Genomic DNA, 21697 nt, shown 5'->3' with positions numbered 1-21697 from the left:
TCCCTTTGTTATATATGACTAGCCAGACTGGCTTCACTGAAACTCAGAACTCTCAGAAGACAGGGACAGATTGAATATGGTTACCAAGAGTGAGCAAGCAGGTCTAAAGGTGCATCTTTTGTCGATTATATTATCCCACCTGTGGTCATGCTTACTGGAAATGAGGAAAGCTGTGAGGGATTCCTCTCCATGTCTCAGGTCAGGTATGTATAGGGGTAAAAAGAAATAGGGGGCAGCAGAGAAAGAATATAATCAGGACAGCCCACCCGGCAGCCTTCATTGCCTCTTTGCCTCCAAGCAAAAATGTCCTTAGATTTGCTCAGGAGGAGCAAGAAGTTAGAATGGTTATGTCCCAAAGAGCATCTCACCCTTTCTTTCCCCTAAACGTCTCCAGCTGTCTCATGAAAATCTATTCCCCTTCATATGGAAGGGGAGTTTTTAGGAGTTTTGAGTATAGCCACTGCAACATGCTGATTTCTCCTTAATTATCACCAAGGCAGGAGTACAAAGCAACTTACCTTCTGAAAAAAGTCTTCCCCACTTTTGCCTTTTCCTTCAGCAGCAGCTGTAAATAAAAACATACACATTTAAAATAGTTTCTTTTTCAATCTCTGTATTCAAAAACCTCTCAAGTATCAGGTATGAGAATACAAAAGTAAGCAAGATGCCATTCTTGCTCAGTGACTGCCAGAACAGACTTCATTTCTGATGCAAAGCTGGTAAAAAACAAAACACTAATCCAATCAATTATACATCTTTAGATAATTTCACACTTTTTTTTTTTTTTTTTTGGTCTGAAAGATTCAGGTCTCTCTTTTCACACATTGATGATTATAATCTCATCCTTTCATAGTTAAGGAACTACATGAAGAAATGCAACTACCAATATAACCAACTATAGTGCTCTAAGCACTTCCTTTTTGTTCTATGCTTTGCAGAGACTATATAATCTACTTGGGTTTCAGCTGGCATCATACTACTTCAATTCACACTTTAATTCACATTTATAAGATAAAGACAAAACAACATGAGGATTAAATAGTAATAGCGAAGGTCACAGACAACAATAAAACTTCATGGGAGATTAATTAAAAGGTCATTACATTTGAACAAATTGTTTTTATATGTAAATGGTAGCCTATAAATACATGAGAAACCCGGTTTTCTACATTCGAAAGTCTTACAACTCTGTGAACCTTTTTTTTTAAAGTTTATTTATTTTAAGAGAGAGAATGTGTGTGTGAACAGGGGAGGGGCAGAGAGAGAAGAGAGAAGAGAGAGAGAATTCCAAGCAGGTTCTGTGCTGTCAGTGCAGAGCCGGATGTGGGGCTCAATCTCACAAATCGTGAGATCATGACCCGAGCCAAAATCAAGAGTCAGATGCTTAACTGACTGAGCCACCCAGGCACCCGATGTGAACCTTTTTTTAAATCTGTAGAGAGGAGTAGGCAATTTGACTAAAAGGAAAGAGGGACCAAAGAGACAAAAGCGCCTTGCTCACAATAGCCTCAAATTGCATCTTTCAGAAGGCAAACACCAAACGGGTCTCAAATTCAGGTGCAGGGTGGAATAGTGGTTAACTGGAGAAGCCACTGGCCAAGACAAGGAAACAAGCTGGAGCAAGAACTCTTAGGCAATGAAACCTGGAAGACCATGGTACCCCAAACACTTACTGGTCAACACTATCAAGGGGCACTGCATGTACATGCATATACATGCATGTATGTGTGTCCAGGACACTTATAAAATTATTGAAGACTCTTGTGTGTCAACTATACTTCAATTTAAAAAATTATTAATGACCCAAGAAATGTGGCAGGTGATTCTGTTAAGTGGAAGACTCAAAACTCAAATAAATTCCCTCAAAAAAAAAAATAGCAAGTACTAAAATATAAATTTTTTCACCAATTTTAATCTCACAGTTAAAGACACCTTCTACAGTCTTGCAAAATGTGTATTTTTATCCACATGTTTGCATCCAAAAAACAATTCAGAGTACATGTTTCTGTGATTTCCAAAGACATTCTGAATAAATGTATGACAACAAGAGCTAAAAAGAAATAAAAAATTTAAAACTGTATTCTAATGGTAGGCTAAACAATAGCCTCTCAAAGATAGTCATGTCCTAATGCCTGGAACCTCTGAATATGTTACTTTAAGTGGCCAAAGGGATTTTGCAGGTGTGATCAAATTACATTAAATTATCTTGAGACAGGGAGATAATCCTCAATTACCCAGGTGGGCCGCATGTCATCATATGGGGTTCATTGTAAGAGGGAAGCAGGAAGGTCAGAATTCAAGAAGGCAATGTGACAACAGAAGCAAAGGGAGGGCAGGACATGTAACAAAGAAAGGAGAGGTCAGAGGAGAAAGGCATTAGAGATGCTATACTGCTGGCTTTGAAGATGAAGAAAGGGGCCACAAGCTAAGGAACATAGGTGGCCTCTAGAAGCTGGGAAAGGCAAGGAAATGGATTCTCCCCTGGAGCCTCCAGGAGGAGCATGGCCCTGCCAACACCTTGGTATATCCCAATGAAACCCATTTGAGACTTTGGACCTCTGGAACTGTAAGATAATAAATTTACGTTATAAACCATTATACTTGTGACAATTTGTTACAGAAGCAAAAAAACAAACACACACACACACACAAACAAAACAAACCTAATACATAATGCCAATACTATTTTTACTTTCTGCACAAGTACCATACTTTCTACAGCATGAACTGAGCAAAGACATGTGAGCATTTCAAGCACACATTTTCACAAATACATTCTTGGTAGTTAACTCTACAAATTATGATTTCTACTCTCTAATCTGGAAATATGTCAATATTAATAAAACTTTTAAAAATACAAAAAGCAAATTTGAACCAAAAAAGCAAAGCTCATACTTTCCAAATAAACTGGAAAATGTGGCTGACTGTAGCTAAAGGGACAACCTAGGCAAGATAAAAATGACAGTGCCCAAACCTAATGACACAAACCTAATAACAAGTGCCTTGGGGGAACTTCAACTCAGCCATCTCTTAGGCTGCCTTTATCTCTAAAGCAAAAAAAAAAAAAAAAAAATTGAAGGGGCCCTACTCGATAACAAAATTGCTTGGCAATGAAAATTGCACAGCAGGGCACAAAGATGTGAGAAAATTCTAGTGACACCAAGGAAACTCTTCTTTGAAAAGAAACTTTAGAATCAAAGATATTTCCAAAAGCCTATCAAGCAAGAAAGATTCACCCACAGGGAACTCCTTCACAACTTATAATTCATCACTTTAAATTTCATATTACAATTATAGTTCATTACAGACATTTCCTTTAGGGCATTTATTTTGCTCATGATAAACTCATTATGTCACAACCTTTAAATCCCCCTTCATTTGAAGTCCAGCTAAATAGAGTTCATAGAATGGCCTTTCAATCCCTGGATGAATAAAAAAATGGAGGCGGTGGGATTTCCTTAGGCTCAAATTATAACTATGTTCCAGAAAAATATCTAAAATTTAACAGAAACCTGCACATTTAACCACCTTACGATTTCCAGGGGAAGAGGAGGCAGGGATACTCATTAGCACCAAAAATACTCATACCAAAATTCTTTGGCCTTTTTCATTCCAAGTGTTTATGTATAAAAAACTCCAAATCTGAGACAGATTTTCCCCTAAATCTAGAGTAATGTCCATTCCTGAAGCCCACAATTACCCTAATAAAAAGACTCTGGTTGGATACTTAATGAGATCACTGTCTTAGGTATAAACCATGGTTAGTCCCAGTCATTGGCACGTTACAGTGACTATTCCTTATCTCATTTCCGGGTTGCTGGGTCTCCTGAAGGACTTTTACTGACCCCATGCAAGCAAAGCTGCCATGGTTAATATGTTCATTTTAGAGATGCAGAAAAGAACAAAAAGTTCACTCTTTCATTCCATGAATATTTAAGTCCTGTGCTGGTGAATCAACATTGGCAAGGCCCTGACATTCAACTTACGATCTTGGCCTATATTTTCACAGCCTCCCACTAGTGAGATAAAGCCAAAATCAAAATTTAATTTTAGTGACAACTTTCCCAAATATCTTTTCACAATCACAACTCTATCCAAACTAAACTTATTAGAAATTTAACTTAGCTGTTCTCATTTGGGACAATGTACTAAAAAGCTACTCATTTTACTCTTAAATCCAACACTACAGCTGGGCAGCTACTGCCAGGCCTGAAGAGTGAAGGGTGCTTCTAGGAAGACCATCTAAGAACTGGATTGTAAGAAAAACATGAGATATGATAATATCTTGACTCAATGGTTGTCTTTCATTATGGTTGGAGGGGCAAATGTTGCCTGTGAAATGAGCCAAGACATACTTGATGTCACAGCATTCCTTGATCTTTGAAGTCTAATTCTATTCTGTGGTATAACAGTTCTACTGAGTCCTCACACTCTTACACACTGATACACTCCTACCTTTTATATTCCATAGTAACAGGAATACACACATAATGACTTAGCAGGCTTTTCCTAATGTCTTTATAACAGACTTCTGCCTGATGTTCCAAAATGTAATCATTTGATTGTAAAATCCCTGGACTATACTTGCCAATGAAAGCAGTTGTCTTTATTTTCATGACATAGAATTCCAGGAATAAATTACTTCAATACTACTGAAACATAGCTTCATAGATCGTGCAGGTAAAGCATTTCACATTTTAAGCTGAACAATTCATTTTTATGTTTATTATAATTTCTCCAATGTTTTGCCATATTTTATTTGATATTTTTGCTTCACAAGAAATATGGGATGGCAAAAGCCATAGCCAATAAAAATAGCAAAAGTTGAAACAGGTGTAAACTATTATACTCCCCCAAACTACAGGGCAAGTCTAGTTAATTACTGAATTAAAGGGTGGGGAGGGGGTAAGCTCGATTTTAAATTCTTTGTAGGGCATATGGAAACTTATTTAAATATCCTTTTCACTCTGAAATGCTTTTCCATTATAACATCTGATGCTTTCTGGAGTCAAATCTAAAAACACAAGGACTAAAAACAGTATGGAGTATCTTTAAACACTCCCGTGATAGGCAATGGGTTTTTCCCTTAACCCTGTGGAAACTGAGCCAAAAAAAAAGTTCAAATTATAAAATAAATGAGAAATAATACTTCAAATTTATAAAGATTCAAGGCATTCCTCCCTTTTTCTTAACACAAACCAACTGTAGCATATTTGCAACTAAGAAGGCTGTTGTATGTTAAGGTCACCTGAAAGATAAATGTAACCATGTAGGTAGCCTCATTCTCCCACAAAAATACTTCACTAAAATTTCAAAACATTCACTTATTATATCAACTTAATCAATATGCTTAAAGAGCTTTGCCAGATACTTTATTCTATATAACACAGTTTTCAGAAAACTTCCATGACAATTGGGCCAACTTCACTGAAAGACGAATCACAAAAAGATGTAGAAGATGCAGTTGCTATATACTCCCAGAAAACTTTACATGCATGATTCATATCTAACACTCTAGAGTGGCATAAAAAGTTCTGAGAATTGATTGAAGAAATAGACATTAAGCTTATTTTTAAAGTTTCTTTAATTCTCAAAGTCATTCAAATACCCTAGTCAACCAAAACACTCCAAGTTTAAACATCAGTAATGAATAGTGTCTTCTGAATGTTGTATATCACATTAAGAATGAGGAATTTCAGGCCTCATCTTTCCTAAAACTCCCTACCTGCTTTCAGAGTCCACAATTAACAAATCAAACTCACCTGCTCTAAAGACAAAACAAAACAAACAAACAAAAAACACATGTAGGCCTGTTAAGAAAAGGGAAACAGTCGAAAATAATTTTTTTTCTCAAAACAGTGGCTGATAATTTGAGGACAGTTTTCTTCAATGTTCTTCTTAAATACTGGAGGGTTTTTTTGTCAGGGTTTTTTGCAGTTAAAAATTCCCACGTTTAGGAGAGATGGGACAAAGATGGTAGCAGAGCAGGAGGTCCCTATGCTTACCTTGTTCCAAAAATTCAACTAGGTAACTTTTAAATCATGCTAAATCCCCCACGAATCAACCTGAAGACTGTCAGAAAAAACTCCACAACACAAGGTAGAGAAGAGGCCACATCAAAGAGCACATGCAGCACACATTAGAGATATTCCTTGAAGCACGAGGCCCTTGGGAACAGGAGATACAACACTACAGGGCACTACAGGACCTCTCTGTCATAAGGTTATTACCTTCAAGAGTAGGATACATGGCTGAATTTTCTAACACAGAGAAGCAGGCCCAGAGACTTAGACAAAATGAGAGAAAGATGAATTTGTCCCAAATAAAAGAATAGAACAAGGCCACGGCCAGAGATCTAAGTGAAATAGATATAAGTAATATGCGTGATAAAGAATTTAAAGTAATGATTACAAAGATACTCACTGGACTTGAGAAAAGAGTAGAAGAAATGAGTGAAACACTTAACACAAAGATAAGGACTAACAGCACAATAAACGAAATCAGATACACTCGTGATAAAATAAACAGCAGTCTGGAAGAAGTAGAGGAAAAAATCCAATGACCTAGAAGACAGAGTAATGGAAAGTTATCCAGATAAACTAAAGAGAGAAAAAAGAATTATGCAAAATTAGAGTAGACATAGGGAACACAATGATTCCATCAAAAGTAGTAACATTCATATTACAGGAGTCCTTGAGGAAGAATAGAGTGAAAACAGGGAAGAAAATTTATTTGAAGAAATAATAGGTGAAAACCACCCTAATCTGAGGAAGGAAACATATCCAGATCCAGGAAGCACAGAGAACACCCAACAAAATCAACAAAAACAGATCCACACCAAGACATATTATAATTAAAAAGGCAAAATATAGTGATAAAGAAAAAAATTTTTTTTAATTTTAGAGAAAGAATGCTCAAATGGAAGAGAGAGGCAGAGGGAAAGAGAGAGAGAATCTTAAGCAAGCTCCAAACCCAGAGCAGAGCCTGACACAGGGCTTAATTCCACAACCCTGGGATCATGACCCAAGCCAAAATCAAGAGTTGGAAGCTCAACTGACTGAGCCACCCAGGTGCCCCCCAAGAAAAAAATAATTTTAAAGCAGCAAGACAAAAGAAGATAGTAACTTACAAGGGAAAACCAATAAAGCTATCAGTGGCTTTTTCTGCAGAACCTTTCCAAGGCAGAAGGGAGTGGCATAATATATTCAAAGTGCTGAACTAGAACAATCTGCAGCCAAGAATACTCTATCCAGCAAGGCTATCATTCAGAACAGAGGAAGAGATAAAGAGTTTACCAGACAAACAAAAAATAAAGGAATTTGTGACCACTAAGCCAGCCCTGTAAGAAATACCAAAGAGAACTCTGCGAGAAAAAAGGAAAGACCAAAAGTGAAAGTATGAAGGTAACAAACAAAAAAGCAGTAAAAATGAGTATTCCTTTTTTTTTTTATTTAAAAAAAATTTAATGTTTATTCATTTTTGAGAGACAGAGCATGAGTGGGGGAGGGACAGAGAAAGAGGGACAGAATCTGAAGCAGGCTCCAGGCTCTGAGATGTCAGCACAGAGCCCAACATGGGGCTTGAACTCACGAACTATGAGATCATGAGCTGAGCCGAAGTTGGATGCTTAACTGACTGAGCCACCCAGGTGCCCCTAAAAATGAGTATTTCTATAAAAAGTCAGTTAAGGTACTCACAAAATAAAAGAAAGAAAAATATGACAATATATACCTAAATGTAGGGAGGAGAAGAGTAAAGAATGGATTCAAATTTAAATGACCATCAATTTCATATATACTGCTATCTGCAGATGTTATATGCAAACTTAATGGTAACCATAAATCAAAAATCACTAATATATATGTAAGAAATAAAGAAAAAGAAATCCATATATCTTACTAATGAAAACCAGCAAACCAGGAAAGAGAAAGACAAGAAAGAAACCAAGAAAATCTTTAGAAACAATCACAAAAGAAATAATACAATAGCAATAAATACTTACCAATAATTAAATGGACTAAATAATAATAAATAAATAATTAAATGGACTAAATGCTCCAATCAAAAGACATAGGGTGACAGAATTGGTTAAAAAAAAAAAAAACAAGATCCATCTATATGCTGCCTACAAGATACTTATTTTAGACCTAACACCTTCAGATTGAAAGTGAGGGGATAGAGAAACATTTATCATACAAATAGAGGTCAAAAGAAACCCAAACTCACAATATTCACATCAAGCTAGACTTTAAAACAAAGACTAGAATAATAGAAAAAGAAGGGCACCATATAGTAATAAATGGGGCAATCCAACAAGAACACATAACAAATGTAAATATTAATGCACCCAAAACATATAAAATAGTAACAAACATAGAGGACTTTAACACCTCATTTACAACAATAGATCATCTAAAGAGAAAATAAACAAGGAAACAATGGATTTGAACGACACACTGGACCAGAATGATTTAACAGATAAACTCAGAAATTTCCATTCTAAAATAGCAGAATACACATTCTTTTTGAGTGCATATGGACATTCTCCAGAATAGATCGTAGGCCAGCCACAAAACCAGCCTCAACAAATTAAAAAAAGATCGAAGTCACATCATGCATTTTTTTCTGACCACAAGGCTATGATACTAGAAGTCAACTACAAGAAAAATCTGGAAAGACCACAAATACATGGAGATAAAATAACATGCTACTAAACAATGAACGAGTCAACCAGTAAATAAAAAAACAAATAAAGTACATGGAAACAAATGAACATGAACCACAATGGTTCAAAATCTTTGGGATGTAGCAAAAGTCATTCTAAGAGGGAAGTTTATAGCAATACAGGTTTACATCAAGATGCAAGAAAAATTTCAAACAATCTACCCTTACATGTAAAAGAGCTAGAAAAAGAACAAACAAAACCTAAAATCAACAGAAGAAAGGAAATAATCAAGATTAGAGCAGAAATAAATGATATACAAACTAAAAACACAATAGATCAATGAAATGAGGAACTGATTCATTGGAAAAATCAATAAAATTGATAAACTGCTAGCCAAACTTCTCAAAAACAAAAGAGAAAGGGCCCAAATAAATAAAATCATAAATGACAGAGAAGAAGTAACAACAAACACTACAGAAATACAAATAACAATAAGGGAATATTATGCCAACAAATTGGACAACCTGGAAGAAATGCATAAATTCCTAAAAACTTATAACCTACCAAAACTGAAACAGGAAGAAAGAGAAAAATTTAAACAGACCCATAACCAGCAAAGAAATTGAATCAGTAATTTAAAAAACTCCTAATAAACAAAAGTCCAGGACCAGATGGCTTCACAGGCAAATTCTACAAAACATTTAAAGAAGAGTCAACATTCTTCTCAAACTGTCCCAAAAAATAGAAAAGGAAGAAAAATTTCCAAATTCATTCTATAAGGCTAGTATTACTGACACCAAAACCAGATAAAGACACCACAAAAGAATTATTGCCCAATATCTCTGATCACCATATATGCAAAAATCCTTAACAAAATTCTACCAAGCTGGATCTAGCATGCATTAAAAAATTCATTCACCCTGGGGCACTGGGGTGGCTCACTCAGTTGAGCGTCTGACTCTTGATTTCAGTTCAGGTCATGATCTCATGGTTCATTAGATCAAGCCCTGTGTCAAGCTTTGTGCTGACAGCGTGGAGCCTGCTTGGCTCTCTCCCCCTCTCTCTGCCCTTCCTTGTATGTTTGCTCACTCTCTCAAAGTAAATAAATAAAACTTAAAAAAAAAATTCATTCACCATGATCAAGTGGGATTTATTCCCAGGTTGCAAAGGTGGTTCAATATTTACAAATCAATCAATGTGATACATAATATCAATCAAAGAAAGGATAAGAACAATATGATCATTTCAATAGATGCAGAAAAAGCATTTGACAAAGTACAACATCCATTCATGATAAAAGCCCCCAACAAAGTAGGTTTAGAGGGATTATACCTCAACATAATAAAGACCATCTATGAAAAACCTACAGCTAACATCATCCTTAATGAGGAAATACTGACAAAAGAAGGATGTCCACTCTCACCACTTTTATTCAAGATACTACTGGAAATCCTAGCCACAGAAATCAGACAACAAAAAGAAAATAAAAGTCATCCAAATCAGTAGGGAAAAAGTAAAACTTTCACTATTTGCAGATGACATGATACTATATATAGAAAACCTGAAAGACTTCACCAAAAAACTGCTAGAAGTAAACAAATTGAATAGTCACAAGATACGAAATCAATGTACAGATATCTATTGCATTTGTATGCACTAAAAATGAAGAAGAGAAATTACAAATCCCATTTACAATTGCACCAAAAATAAGATACCTACAGATAAACCTAACCAAAGAGGTGGAAGAACAGTACTCTGAAAACTAGAAAACATCGATGAAAGAAACTGAAGATGACACAAAGGAATGGAAAGCCATTCCGTGCTCGTGCATTGGAAAAACAAATATTGTTAAATGTCTATACTACCCAAAGCAATCCACACATTTAATGAAATCTCTGTCAAAATATCAACAGCATTTTTCACAGAACTAGGGCAAACAATCCTAAAATCTGTATGGAAAGGCAAAAGACCCTGAATAGCCAAAGCTTGATAAAGCAAAGCAAAGCAAAGCAAAGCAAAGCAAAGCAAAGCAAAGCAAAGCAAAGCTGGAGGTATTACAATTCCAGACTTCAAGTTGTATTACAAAGCTGTAGTAATCAAAATAGTACAGTACTAACACAAAAATAGACATATAGATCAATAGAACAAAATAGAAAACCCAGAAATAAGCTAACAACTATATTAATAGTTGTTATTAATTAATCTTCATCAAAACAGGAAAGAATATCCAAAGGAAAGAGACTGTCTCCTCAACAAACTATTTTGGGGAAACTGGTCAGTTACATACAAAAGAATGAAACTGGACCACTTTCTTACACCATACCCAAAAATAAATTCAAAATGGATTAAATACCTAAATATAAGACCCAAAACCATAAAAATCCTAGAAGAGAGCACAGTCAGTAACTTATTTGACATCAGCTATAGCAACTTGTTTCTAGATAGGTCCCCTGAGGCAAAGGAAATTAAAGCAAAACTAAATTATTGGGACTACATCAAAATAAAAAGCTTCTGCATAGTGAAGGAAACAATCAGCAAAACTAAAAGGCAACCTATGAAATGGAAGACATAATTTGCAAACAACATATCTGATAAAGGGTTAGTATCCAAAATATATAAAGAACGTACAAAACTCAACACCCAAGGAACAAATAATCCAATTAAAAAATGGGCAGCACATATGAACATACATCTCTCCAAAGAAAACATCCAGATGGCCAAAAGACACATGAAAAGATGTTCATCATCACTTACCATCAGGGAAATGAAAATCAAAACTACAATGAGATATCACCTTATACCTGTCAGAAGGGCTAAAATCAACAACACAAGAAACAAGAGGCATTGGTAAGGATGTGAGGAAAGGGGAACCCTTCTGCATTGTTGGTGGAAATGTAAACTGGTGCAGCCACTGCAGAAAATAGGATGGAGGTTCCTCAAAAAGTTAAAAATAGGACTCTTGTGGAATCTAGCAGTCAAAATACTGGGTATTTACCCAAAGAATACAAAAACAGTAGTTCAAAGGGATACATGCACCCTGATGTATTATATAGCAGCATTATTTACAAAAGCGAAGTTATGGAAGCGGCCCAAGTGTCCATCAATTCAAGAATGGGTAAATCAGATGCAGTGTATATACAGATACAATGGAATATTACTCAGCCATCTAAAAGAATGAAATCTTGCCATTTGCAATGATACAGATAGAGCTAAAGTATATTATGCTAAGCAAAATAAGTCAGAGAAAGACAAATACCATATGATTTCACTCATATGTGGAATTTAAGAAACAAAAAAAAAAAAGGCAAAGGGGGAAAAAGAGAAAGACAAAGAAAGACTCTTACCTATAGAGACGAAACTGATGGCTACCAGAGGGGAGGTGAGTAGGGGGATGGGGGAAATACGTGATGAGTATTAAGGAATGCACTTGTAATGAGCACCGGGTGATGTATGGAACTGTTGTATCCCTATATTATACAACTGAAACTAATATAACACCGTATTTTAACTAACTGGAATTAACATAAAAATTTACACAAAAATCCCCACCTTTAAAAATGCAATAAATTATTTTTAAGGAGACTATAAGACAGGATGTACAAAATTACCTCAATTCTATATCAAAACTGCATGCATATGCATAGAATGTACATGCTAGGGGAAAAAAGACAAGGATAAACATCAAAATATTAAAAATCATTATTTGAGTGGTGGAATTACTAGGTCATTTATCACTTTCACCTCTGTATTTTTCAGAATGCCTTTAAACAGCTTGAACTTCTTGGGGCACCTGGGTGGCTCAGTTGATTGAGCGTCTGACTTTGGCTCAGGTCATAATCCCACAGTTTGTGGGTTCAAGCCCCACATCAGGCTCTGTGCTGACAGCTCAGAGCCTAGAGACTACTTCAGATTCTGTGTCTCCCCCTCCACCCTCCCCTGCTCACACTCTGTGTCTGTCTCTCAAAAATAAATAAACAAAAAAATTTTAATAGCTTGAACTTTTTAATTATGCAAATAAATCAAGTAAAATATTTGAGATCCTTCTTCCTGTTTGTGAGTGAACCAAGGTTGCACTGGTTTGTCACAGCATCATTTTCAGCCCACAAGGTATAAACAATCTGGCAAAAGTCTGAAGGTCAAATGTGGATATAAGCTACCTAAGGGATGGAATGACTAAAGCAATTCCAGAGATGAATAATGGACAATGAAATCATACCAAAGATAGACTATCATAGGCCTTAATTAACCTACCACTTTCTAGATTGAAATACTGATTCTGTGAAATTCTCAGTGGAAGACTTTTAACAACTTATGCCACATTAAGAAACTTCACAGCTGAAAACCCTAAACAATCCAATACCTGGAAAACATCTGTGATTCACATCCAACTATAGTTCTAGCCTCAAGAAAGAGATACTCTCTGAAATGCATGAACCAAAAAGAGAAAAATCTATGTATACATTTCTAATTATAGACTGCTTAAAAGAAGGCCACTTTTACTGGAATGTCACATCAAATGAAACATGAAATAAAACAGACAACACCTTATTAATTTACCACATTCTAAAATGGCTCAATAGCTAAGACTACGAGAGCAAAGAGAGGGGATCGTCTATAATTATTTGGGCCAAGAGCATGAGCCATTATTGGAACTACACCAATAATCCAATACATCCTGTGAGACCTTTTTTTAAAAATTTCATTTACCACCAAATATTCAACCAGTCTAACAGGAATGACAAAGACAATGTTGGAGGTTGGGGGGCAGTCCTAATCTATTCTAACAATGGGACTGCTGTTGCCTCTTTAAGGTTTACATCTATTAACCCCAACAATTAACTCCTCTGTAGAAGTACACTTCTCACAATGCAGACTGCACAGGATTTTTTCACATGTTGAATCTGAGGGCAGTAAAGCTTTGCCTTCATTCCAGTGCTGGGGAAAATCTAAGACAGTGGTGGCCCTGCCACACTTAGGATACAGCAGCAGCCTCAAGCAAAGGCCAACACTCTCTAGTCTATAGGCTTTTAGTTTCAGAAAGCATCTACTGCTATCAAGTGCAGGAAAACAAATATTCACAAAAATCTGAGAAAATCTAAATTACATTATTCATTGCTTCAAGCAACTTTTAATTTGAACTCTTCAAGCAACTCTGGCTAAGAGTTTACTCAGACTTCAAATTTATTGACCTGACAATGAAGACTTCCTTGTGGACTGATGACCCTAACATATGTCAACATAATCTCAGTCCAACTGATTAACAGAAACTTTGGTAATGTCAAATGTTTTCATTTTAGGCTCTATTTCTTCTTACATAAGAAATTCCTGAAGCACCATTTAGTCTGGCCTGGGTCATAAACACTATTTGACAACTTTGAGTATTTACATATTAGGGTTTTTCTAAATCAACACTCTTCTAGCTTTATCAAAAGCTAAAGCATGTTCATGGCCTTTATACAGTTTAATGGAATTATGAAAACTTAATACACCACAGTAGGCTTATGCTGGTCTTCCCAGAGAGCTGCACCATCCAAAACAATAGCCACATGCCACTTGTGGCTATTGAGCACTTCAGATATAGGTAATCTGAATCCAGATGTGCTGTAAAAGTAAAAAAACACATTGGATTTCAAAGACTTAGTACAGAAAAAAAGTAAAAATCTCACTAATGTTTGCCTTATATATTGAAATGATACCATTTTTACATATGAGGTTAGAGAAAACTATTATTAAAATTAATCTCAACTTTTTCTTTTTCATGTGGTTATAAAATTTTAAGTTACATTTGTAATTCACATTATATTTCCATTATACAATGCTACTACAGGGGATAATAACTTACTTAGCTATTACCCAAAGACGACTGAAAAAGGTTCAATAGAGAACACAGTATGACAGGCTACAAAGAGTATTTCCAAACAGCAGGAGTCAGCAGCTTATAATCCAACCTGTACCTGTCTTAACCTCCTGTAAACATTTTGAGGAAGGAAAAGATTGGTTAGTATGTTGGGGGTGAGGGAGTGGAGAGAGGGTTAAAGAATTAGAGTAGTTTGAATAAAATACGTAACATTAATAACCATTTCCTTAATATCTAGCTTTGGCCCAACCCAAAACCGTGAAACTCTTTAAGAGTTTATGTAGATGGTTATTTAATGGAATGAAGTTTATATTTCTTTTGTGTTTGTAATAACATGGCACTGGGGCAAGCCAACTTGTTTTAAATCAGAACCAAATGTGTTCCAGGCATGCTTACAATTCAGTATGTGCAAAACTCTATGAAAGGGCAGCCTGTTTTGCTATTCTCCTTACCAATGTGTGAGGGTTAGGAGGGCACAAAGATAACACTGGCTTTCATCGGGGATACCCCAATTCATCTTAAAGCTAAAAAACTCATTTATTGATTCATTTAAACAAAACTTACTTAGCACCTGAGGCATATAAAGAGGAGATTAAAAATTGTAGAGTCAGAGAAACCTGGGTTCAACTCTAGGTTTGCCAATTTACTAATGGGATAACCCCAAGCACATGATTTAGCCTCCCTAAGGCTCTGTTTTCATCTTGAAAAATGTGTAAATAAGCACTCTTTAAGCATTTGATAAATGGAAGCCATCAACCTTGACCTCAAAGAACTTACAGTCTCACTCAACTATAAATTCTCTAAAATGTTAAACATTACATGAGAATCACAGATAAAAAGAAAACTCAAAGAATAAACATGGTAAGAAGCTTCAGAGCTGATTGCTTAGCATGGGAAAAGACTAAAACATGGGAAATGGGGAATGTGAATTCCGGGCAGAGAGAATATTGTGAATACCCATGTCTGTTTGTCTACTCAAAGCACTGAAACAGCACCTGTTCCTAGAAGGGGCCACAGGTCAGGACAGCAGAGAGAAAGGGGAGCTCTCCAGGGACTGGAGACATGAATACTTCAGGTTGGCTCACACTGATTCTTTACAAGGGTAAGCACCACTCCTCAGAGAAGCGTTTGGAAACACATAACGTGTTGTTGTCACAGGATGGGGGCTGGGGACAGTGGTGCAGACATTTAGTGTCTAGGGCTGGGGCAGTCAAAAAGAGTCTAGCTCAATGAAGAACTGTCCCATCCATCATGGCAATACCACTAGTTGAGCATTACTAATAGGGTGTTTCTTTTAACAATATCCTTTCTTCAGGCAATGATTTTCCAAATAATATGTATCTATTCACTTCTTTCTACACTGTCAATGAACTACCAAATGAACAATTAGCATGATCCTTCCATACTCTTTTAGGTTGTCAATAAATTTAACTAGATCACAAAATTTATCTTTTTCATCAGATGTTCCCACAAGCACAAATAAGACAAAGCTGCTTAAGCAAACATACCAATTGGATAAGGATTATCTATTATTCCAGCAAACTGAAGGCAAACGAACTTGAAGATATGGTGGGAGAAAGGGATGCTCATGAAAAAAAATCACACTCCTGGGGTGTCTGAGGGACTCAGTCGGTTAAGCATCCAACTCTTGGTTTCAGCTCAGGTCATGATCTCACAGTTCATGAGTTTGAGCCTCGCATCAGGCTCTGTGCTGACAGCACCGAGCCTGCTTGGTATTCTCTCTTCCCCTCTCTCTCTGCCCCACTAACCCTGCCCATCTCTCAAAATAAATAAATAAACTTAAAAAAAAAGAAAAATCATATCCTTGTACCCACCCACAGATCCCACCAAATCTTAATCTTTGTGGGAGTCCAAGAATCTGCATTCTTGTAAACATACCAGAAAATTCTTACACAGTTAAGTATCAAAGCATCGTGATGTCACTGAAATCACATGGTGACAATGCCACATTTTTACCTTAACCCCAGGACCACAGAGAAATACAATTACTTTGAGGCAGGTAAAACGTTTAAATACAACAACACAACTTATATAACGTTACGTCAACTGTACATATATATCTACATAAATATGACAACATAAATCACTGTACACATTAGAGTCATGACATTGCTCTCGGCACTCCACATAATTCAAAACAACCTAGAAAAGCTGACTTTCAGGCTTAACCAAAGTATGACAGAAGCAGTAACTGACTCACATTTATTATTAAAACTGTTTTCTTCCTTTCCTAAACTTGCTCTACTCAAAGCCAGTTGAGCCAAGACTGCCTCACACTGCATGTCATTAGAAGAGGTCTGAAGTCACATAAAAATGCTCAACATCACTCATAATCAGGGAAATACAAATCAAAACCACAATGAGATACCACCTCACACCTGTCAGAATGCCTAACAACTCAAGCGACAACAGATGTTGGCGAGGATGCAGAAAAAGAGGATCTCTTTTGCACTGTTGGTGGGAATGCAAGCTGGTGTAGCCACTCTGGAAAACAGTATGGAGGTTCCTCAAAAAATTAAAAATAGAACTACCCTATTACCCACCAATTGCACCATTAGGTATTTATCCAAGGGATACAGGTATGCTGTTTCGAAGGGGCACATGCACCCCAATGTTTATAGCAGTACTATCAACAATAGCCAAAGTATGGAAAGAGCCCAAATGTCCATCAATGGATGAATGGATAAATAAGATGCAGTATGTATATACAATGGAGTATTACTTGGCAATCAAAAAGAATCCAATCTCGCCATTCGCAACTACATGAATGGAACTAGAAGGTATTACGCTAACCAAAATTAGTCAGATAACAACAAATATCATATGATTTCACGCATATGAGGGCTTTAAGATACAAAACAGATGAACATAAGGGAAGGGAAGCAAAAATAATATAAAAACAGGGAGGGAACAAAACATAAGAGACTCTTAAATATAGAGAACAGAGGGTTACTGGAGGGTTGTGGGAGGGGGGATGGGCTAAATGGGTAAGGGGCACTAAGCAATCTAGTCCTGAAATCACTGTTGCACTATATGCTAACTAACTTGGATATAAATTTAAAAAATTAATTAAATAAAAATTTTTAAAAAAAGAAGAGGTCTGAAGTGCTAAGACAATCAGCAGATATCCAGCAGTCCTGAAAGACTTATTTCTCCACTCAAGAGGACCAAGGCTATAATCTACAGGCTTAAGGAATGAGTGCTAATATGCAAAAGAAGGCAGCAAAGGTACTCATTGAGAAGGGATCTGACCTACAATCCTACTGGGTCCTGCTTCCATAGCTACCTGCACAACTCAACCTTCTGTAAAATGTGGCTCTGCATAACCAAGTTACTACCGATCAAGGCATCCTCATTCAGAAGGTCTAGGAAACATTTAGGGGAGCTCTTATTTCTTAAACTCAGCAGTTTGCTGCTGATAAATCACAAGTCTACTTTTATGAAATTAAACAAATTCCCTCCTCTCAAAACATTTAATTTGAAATAAATATAGACTCTTTGAGGGCCAACCCATCAATTCTCATCTCTGAAAAGAATCATTTGTTTTTGTTGAAGCTGATCAAAATCTAACATCTGATTATGATTTATTTCATTTAAAATCCTTGGTTTATTAACATGAATTCATTTTTCATCAGTAGGCAGAATCCACCTTTAAATGTGGTTTTCATCTCAAACAATGCTAGAAGAGTAATTTTAAGGTAATAGTCTTTGGCCTAGGATAAAAGTTGTAACAGACACTATTACCTCAATTTCCTTTCATAAAATATATGCGTATATTTATGATGCAAACACAGTGGTCGCATTCTAAGCCATAGCTTTATTCTTATTCCCAGAATTTTAGCTTTGGTTAAAGAGTCATATTCTATCTCAATTGAAATAAATCTGCTATAACAGCATAGTGGCCTGTATGTATTCATTTTCTTAAACAGTTCTATCTTTTCAGCTGTTTTTTGTGCTCTGTTTACTTTGGAAAGTTTAACCTTATTTTTCTTAAGTTCAAGAAACTGAAATGTCTTAGGCCTAGATTATTCACCAGTCTCAAAACATTCAAGGCTTTCTAAAAAGGTAATGACAGTTGGCAATGCTCTATCAAGTTCTGAATGCACATGCTTGAGGTACCTATCCTGAAATATACAGTGTAAAAACTCTCTAGAATATCTTCCTGATTTTGCTAAACAAGTTCAGGTTAATTTCAGAAATATTTGAAAAAATCTTCTGCTCCTTAATGGGTCAGATACAATACATGAATCCATCCTTTTTAAAATGGTGTATTTATTTTTGCAGAGAATACAAAGATTTTAATCTCAGCTGAAGGTTTTATGTAATTTATATAATTATACTACAATAACCCTGAAATTCAGTAATACCATAAGCACTAATAAGGATTTGGTGACTCTACAGTGGTAGAGGTATAAATTCATGCAAATATTTTAAAAAGTAATTTGGCTTATATAAAGAATAACTATCGTTTCCATGTACTTTCCATTAATTCTATTTCTAGGAGATTAGGTCTTAAGACTATCCCAAAATATAAGAGGAAAAACTACTGGCACAAACATGTTCACTTTCGTATTCATTTTCATAATATTTAAAATGAGTAAGAACATAGAAAAAGCAATATGAGAATGAAGAAAATTTAGACACAGGCACTTATTCAAACATTTTAAGGTTATTTTAAAAGACAGTTTTTGCTGATTTACAAAAGCTCTGATGCAGAAAGAAAAATGATTACAATAAACTATGCAGTTAAAAAAAGAAAAAAGTCATAAAATTCTATGTGTGATACGATTATAACTATTATCCTTTAAATACAGACACAAAACTAGGGACTTCATCAAAAGGACAAAATGTATATGCTAGAAATGAGTATTATAATATATCTTATCTTTATTTCCCAAATTTTCTTGGGGTATAGCTATAATACTCTGAAAATGACCCCAAAAAAGTATAGACACATACATATGTAAAAGTAAAAAGAACTTGAGTCTTTACCATGTCAAATCACTTTAAAGTATCTATTCATGAGAAAATAAGGTCTCTACGAATTTGTGTTCACTTATGTACCTAATTAAACCCAGTAAGTTCTGATTTCCAAAGGATATTTTAAGATTAACAAAGTCAAAATGAATGTACAAAATAGTACTTTGCCAAAATTCTTCAATTGTCTATCCAAGCCAGAATGCTTGCTTTCTGTAGGTCCTGCCAAGCTTCTCCCACCATGCTATCAGAGAGACAGCCTGCCTCCTCACTCCCTGGCCCTGAATCCACACACACTCGCCCTGTGTACAATGCTGTCAGCTTAACTGTACCTACTCAGTGGTTATAAACAGAACACTACAGCTGGGGGGCTTCCAAATAAGCACCTTTTACAAGCACAATCACAAGCCAACAAAAATGATTTTGAAAAATGGGGTGCTATGTTACATGCCTGTTATAACAGCAAGGGCTGGGAGTCAACTTCTCAAAATAGTGCTGCTGTGTGAACCATAAGAAATTCCCCTGACACTCATACACAGAGACAAACACAAAGCAAAAGGTTCACTGCCAGCAATTAGGAAAGAATAACTTAAGCTTTAGAGGATGCATCTTAAAGTAATCCTTGAGCAATCTTTGCCCAAAGAACTTCAAAAATGAACCACAAAATATAGTGAAGTGCACTGTTTCCTCCCATCTCTCTTGTATTAGATCTTGCGAAAGACAACCTAAACTGCATTGGTTTGAGCAAGAGTGTTATTTGGTGGCTACAATCAGGTGGCTACCATTTATGATGAAATATTCCCATAAAAAAAAAAAGTATCCCTTATCCATGACCCTCCTGTCCCCGAAATGGATAGAAACTGGTCTCATAATTTTGTTTTGTTTTGTTTTTAAGTAGGCTCCATGCCCAGCATGGAGCTCAACACGGGGCCTCAACTCACAACCCTGAGATAAAGACCTGACTGTGATCAAGGGTCAGACTCTCAACCAACTGAGCCACCCAGGTGCTTCGGTCTCAGAATTTTTAAATCGATGTCACAAGTCCTGCTGCCAACTAAGGCCAGAATGATCATCACTAAGGTCAGAACTTTGTCTTTAGTCAATTGCTCTGCTAGTTTTAGAAATTCTATGTACAAAAGACCATGCCTTGATCAAGCAATCAACATGGATCTGATACTGTGTCCAACCCTTTTCCCAGTGGGAATGAGAGGAGAGAGACAGGCAGAGGACAGGTAACTAAAAGAAAATTCAGAAGGTTCTTTAATTATTTGAAGGACTTACAATAGGAAGAAAATCAACATCACAGCAGACTATTTTCTAAAGATATTAACTCAAAATCTGTCTCCAACATCCTCCACAGCCTCTCCCCCAACAAAAGGAAAAAACAACAAACTGACAAGGGCAAAGGAGAGGGCAAAGAATATTACCGCAATTTCAATCAAAACTAATATTCAGCCACATGTAATACTGCTTGTATTTCTCATTACAACACCTAAAGAAAGGTCTGTGTCCAGACAAGGGCAATTAATATAATAAATGAGATATTTATTAGAGGATATTTTTCCTCTCACAAAGTTTTCTGTGGATGATTTCATTCTGGTAAGGAGAAGTTGAAGACATTATAAAATCACATTTATAAAATTATAAAGGGGGGTGTCTGGGTGGCTCAGTTGGTTGAGTGTCCAACTCTTGGTTTCAACTCAGGTCATGATTTCATGGTTCGAGCCCTGTGTCAGGCTCTTTGCTAACGCATAGAGCCTGCTAGGGATTCTCTCCCTTTCATTCTTTCTTTCTTTCTTTCTCTCTCTCTCTCTCTCTCTCTCTCTCTCTCTCTGCCTCTCCCCCACCTGAGTGCACACGCATGCTCTCACTCTCTCTCCCAAAGTGAATAAAATAAATAAAAATTAAATTATAAAGGGTATGGAGAGAATACAAAGGTCTGCCATACTCTGGGAAAAATATATTCTACATATTCTAGAAAAATAATACCACCACCCCATATTGAGAAACGTTACAAAGCTCTACTTTATATGTGGTTACAGTAAACCTATGAAAGTTGATGGCAGAGGCTAGAAACAGAAAGGAGTTCAAGAAGAATTCAGAGCAATTCATTCACTCAGCAATCCACAGAGGCAGTGTGTTAGGAAAAGCTGGCTGTCTGTGGGGTGAAAGAGCAC

At 36.2% G+C, this 21697-nt stretch overlaps 1 protein-coding gene across 4 annotated transcripts in view; it reads right to left on the bottom strand.

Annotated features, from left to right (window-relative positions):
• Positions 1-21697, bottom strand: part of BICC1 (BicC family RNA binding protein 1) — a 289154-nt gene that overhangs the window by 183266 nt on the left and 84191 nt on the right. For all 4 annotated transcript variants that reach the window (XM_053910294.1, XM_053910291.1, XM_053910292.1 and 1 more), the window contains exon 2: positions 519-565. Coding sequence is in view for 3 of the 4 variants with exons in the window: in XM_053910291.1 (XP_053766266.1) it covers positions 519-565 (47 nt within the window). In the remaining variant the exon portion in view is untranslated. The remainder of the gene's footprint in view (positions 1-518; positions 566-21697) is intronic.

Source organism: Panthera pardus, unplaced genomic scaffold (assembly GCF_024362965.1).
Source record: "Panthera pardus isolate Hobbes unplaced genomic scaffold, ASM2436296v1 HiC_scaffold_22, whole genome shotgun sequence".
In the NCBI taxonomy this organism is placed as follows: domain Eukaryota; kingdom Metazoa; phylum Chordata; class Mammalia; order Carnivora; family Felidae; genus Panthera; species Panthera pardus.
Note: the sequence above shows the minus strand (reverse complement) of the source record. Positions and strands in the feature narration are given on the sequence as shown.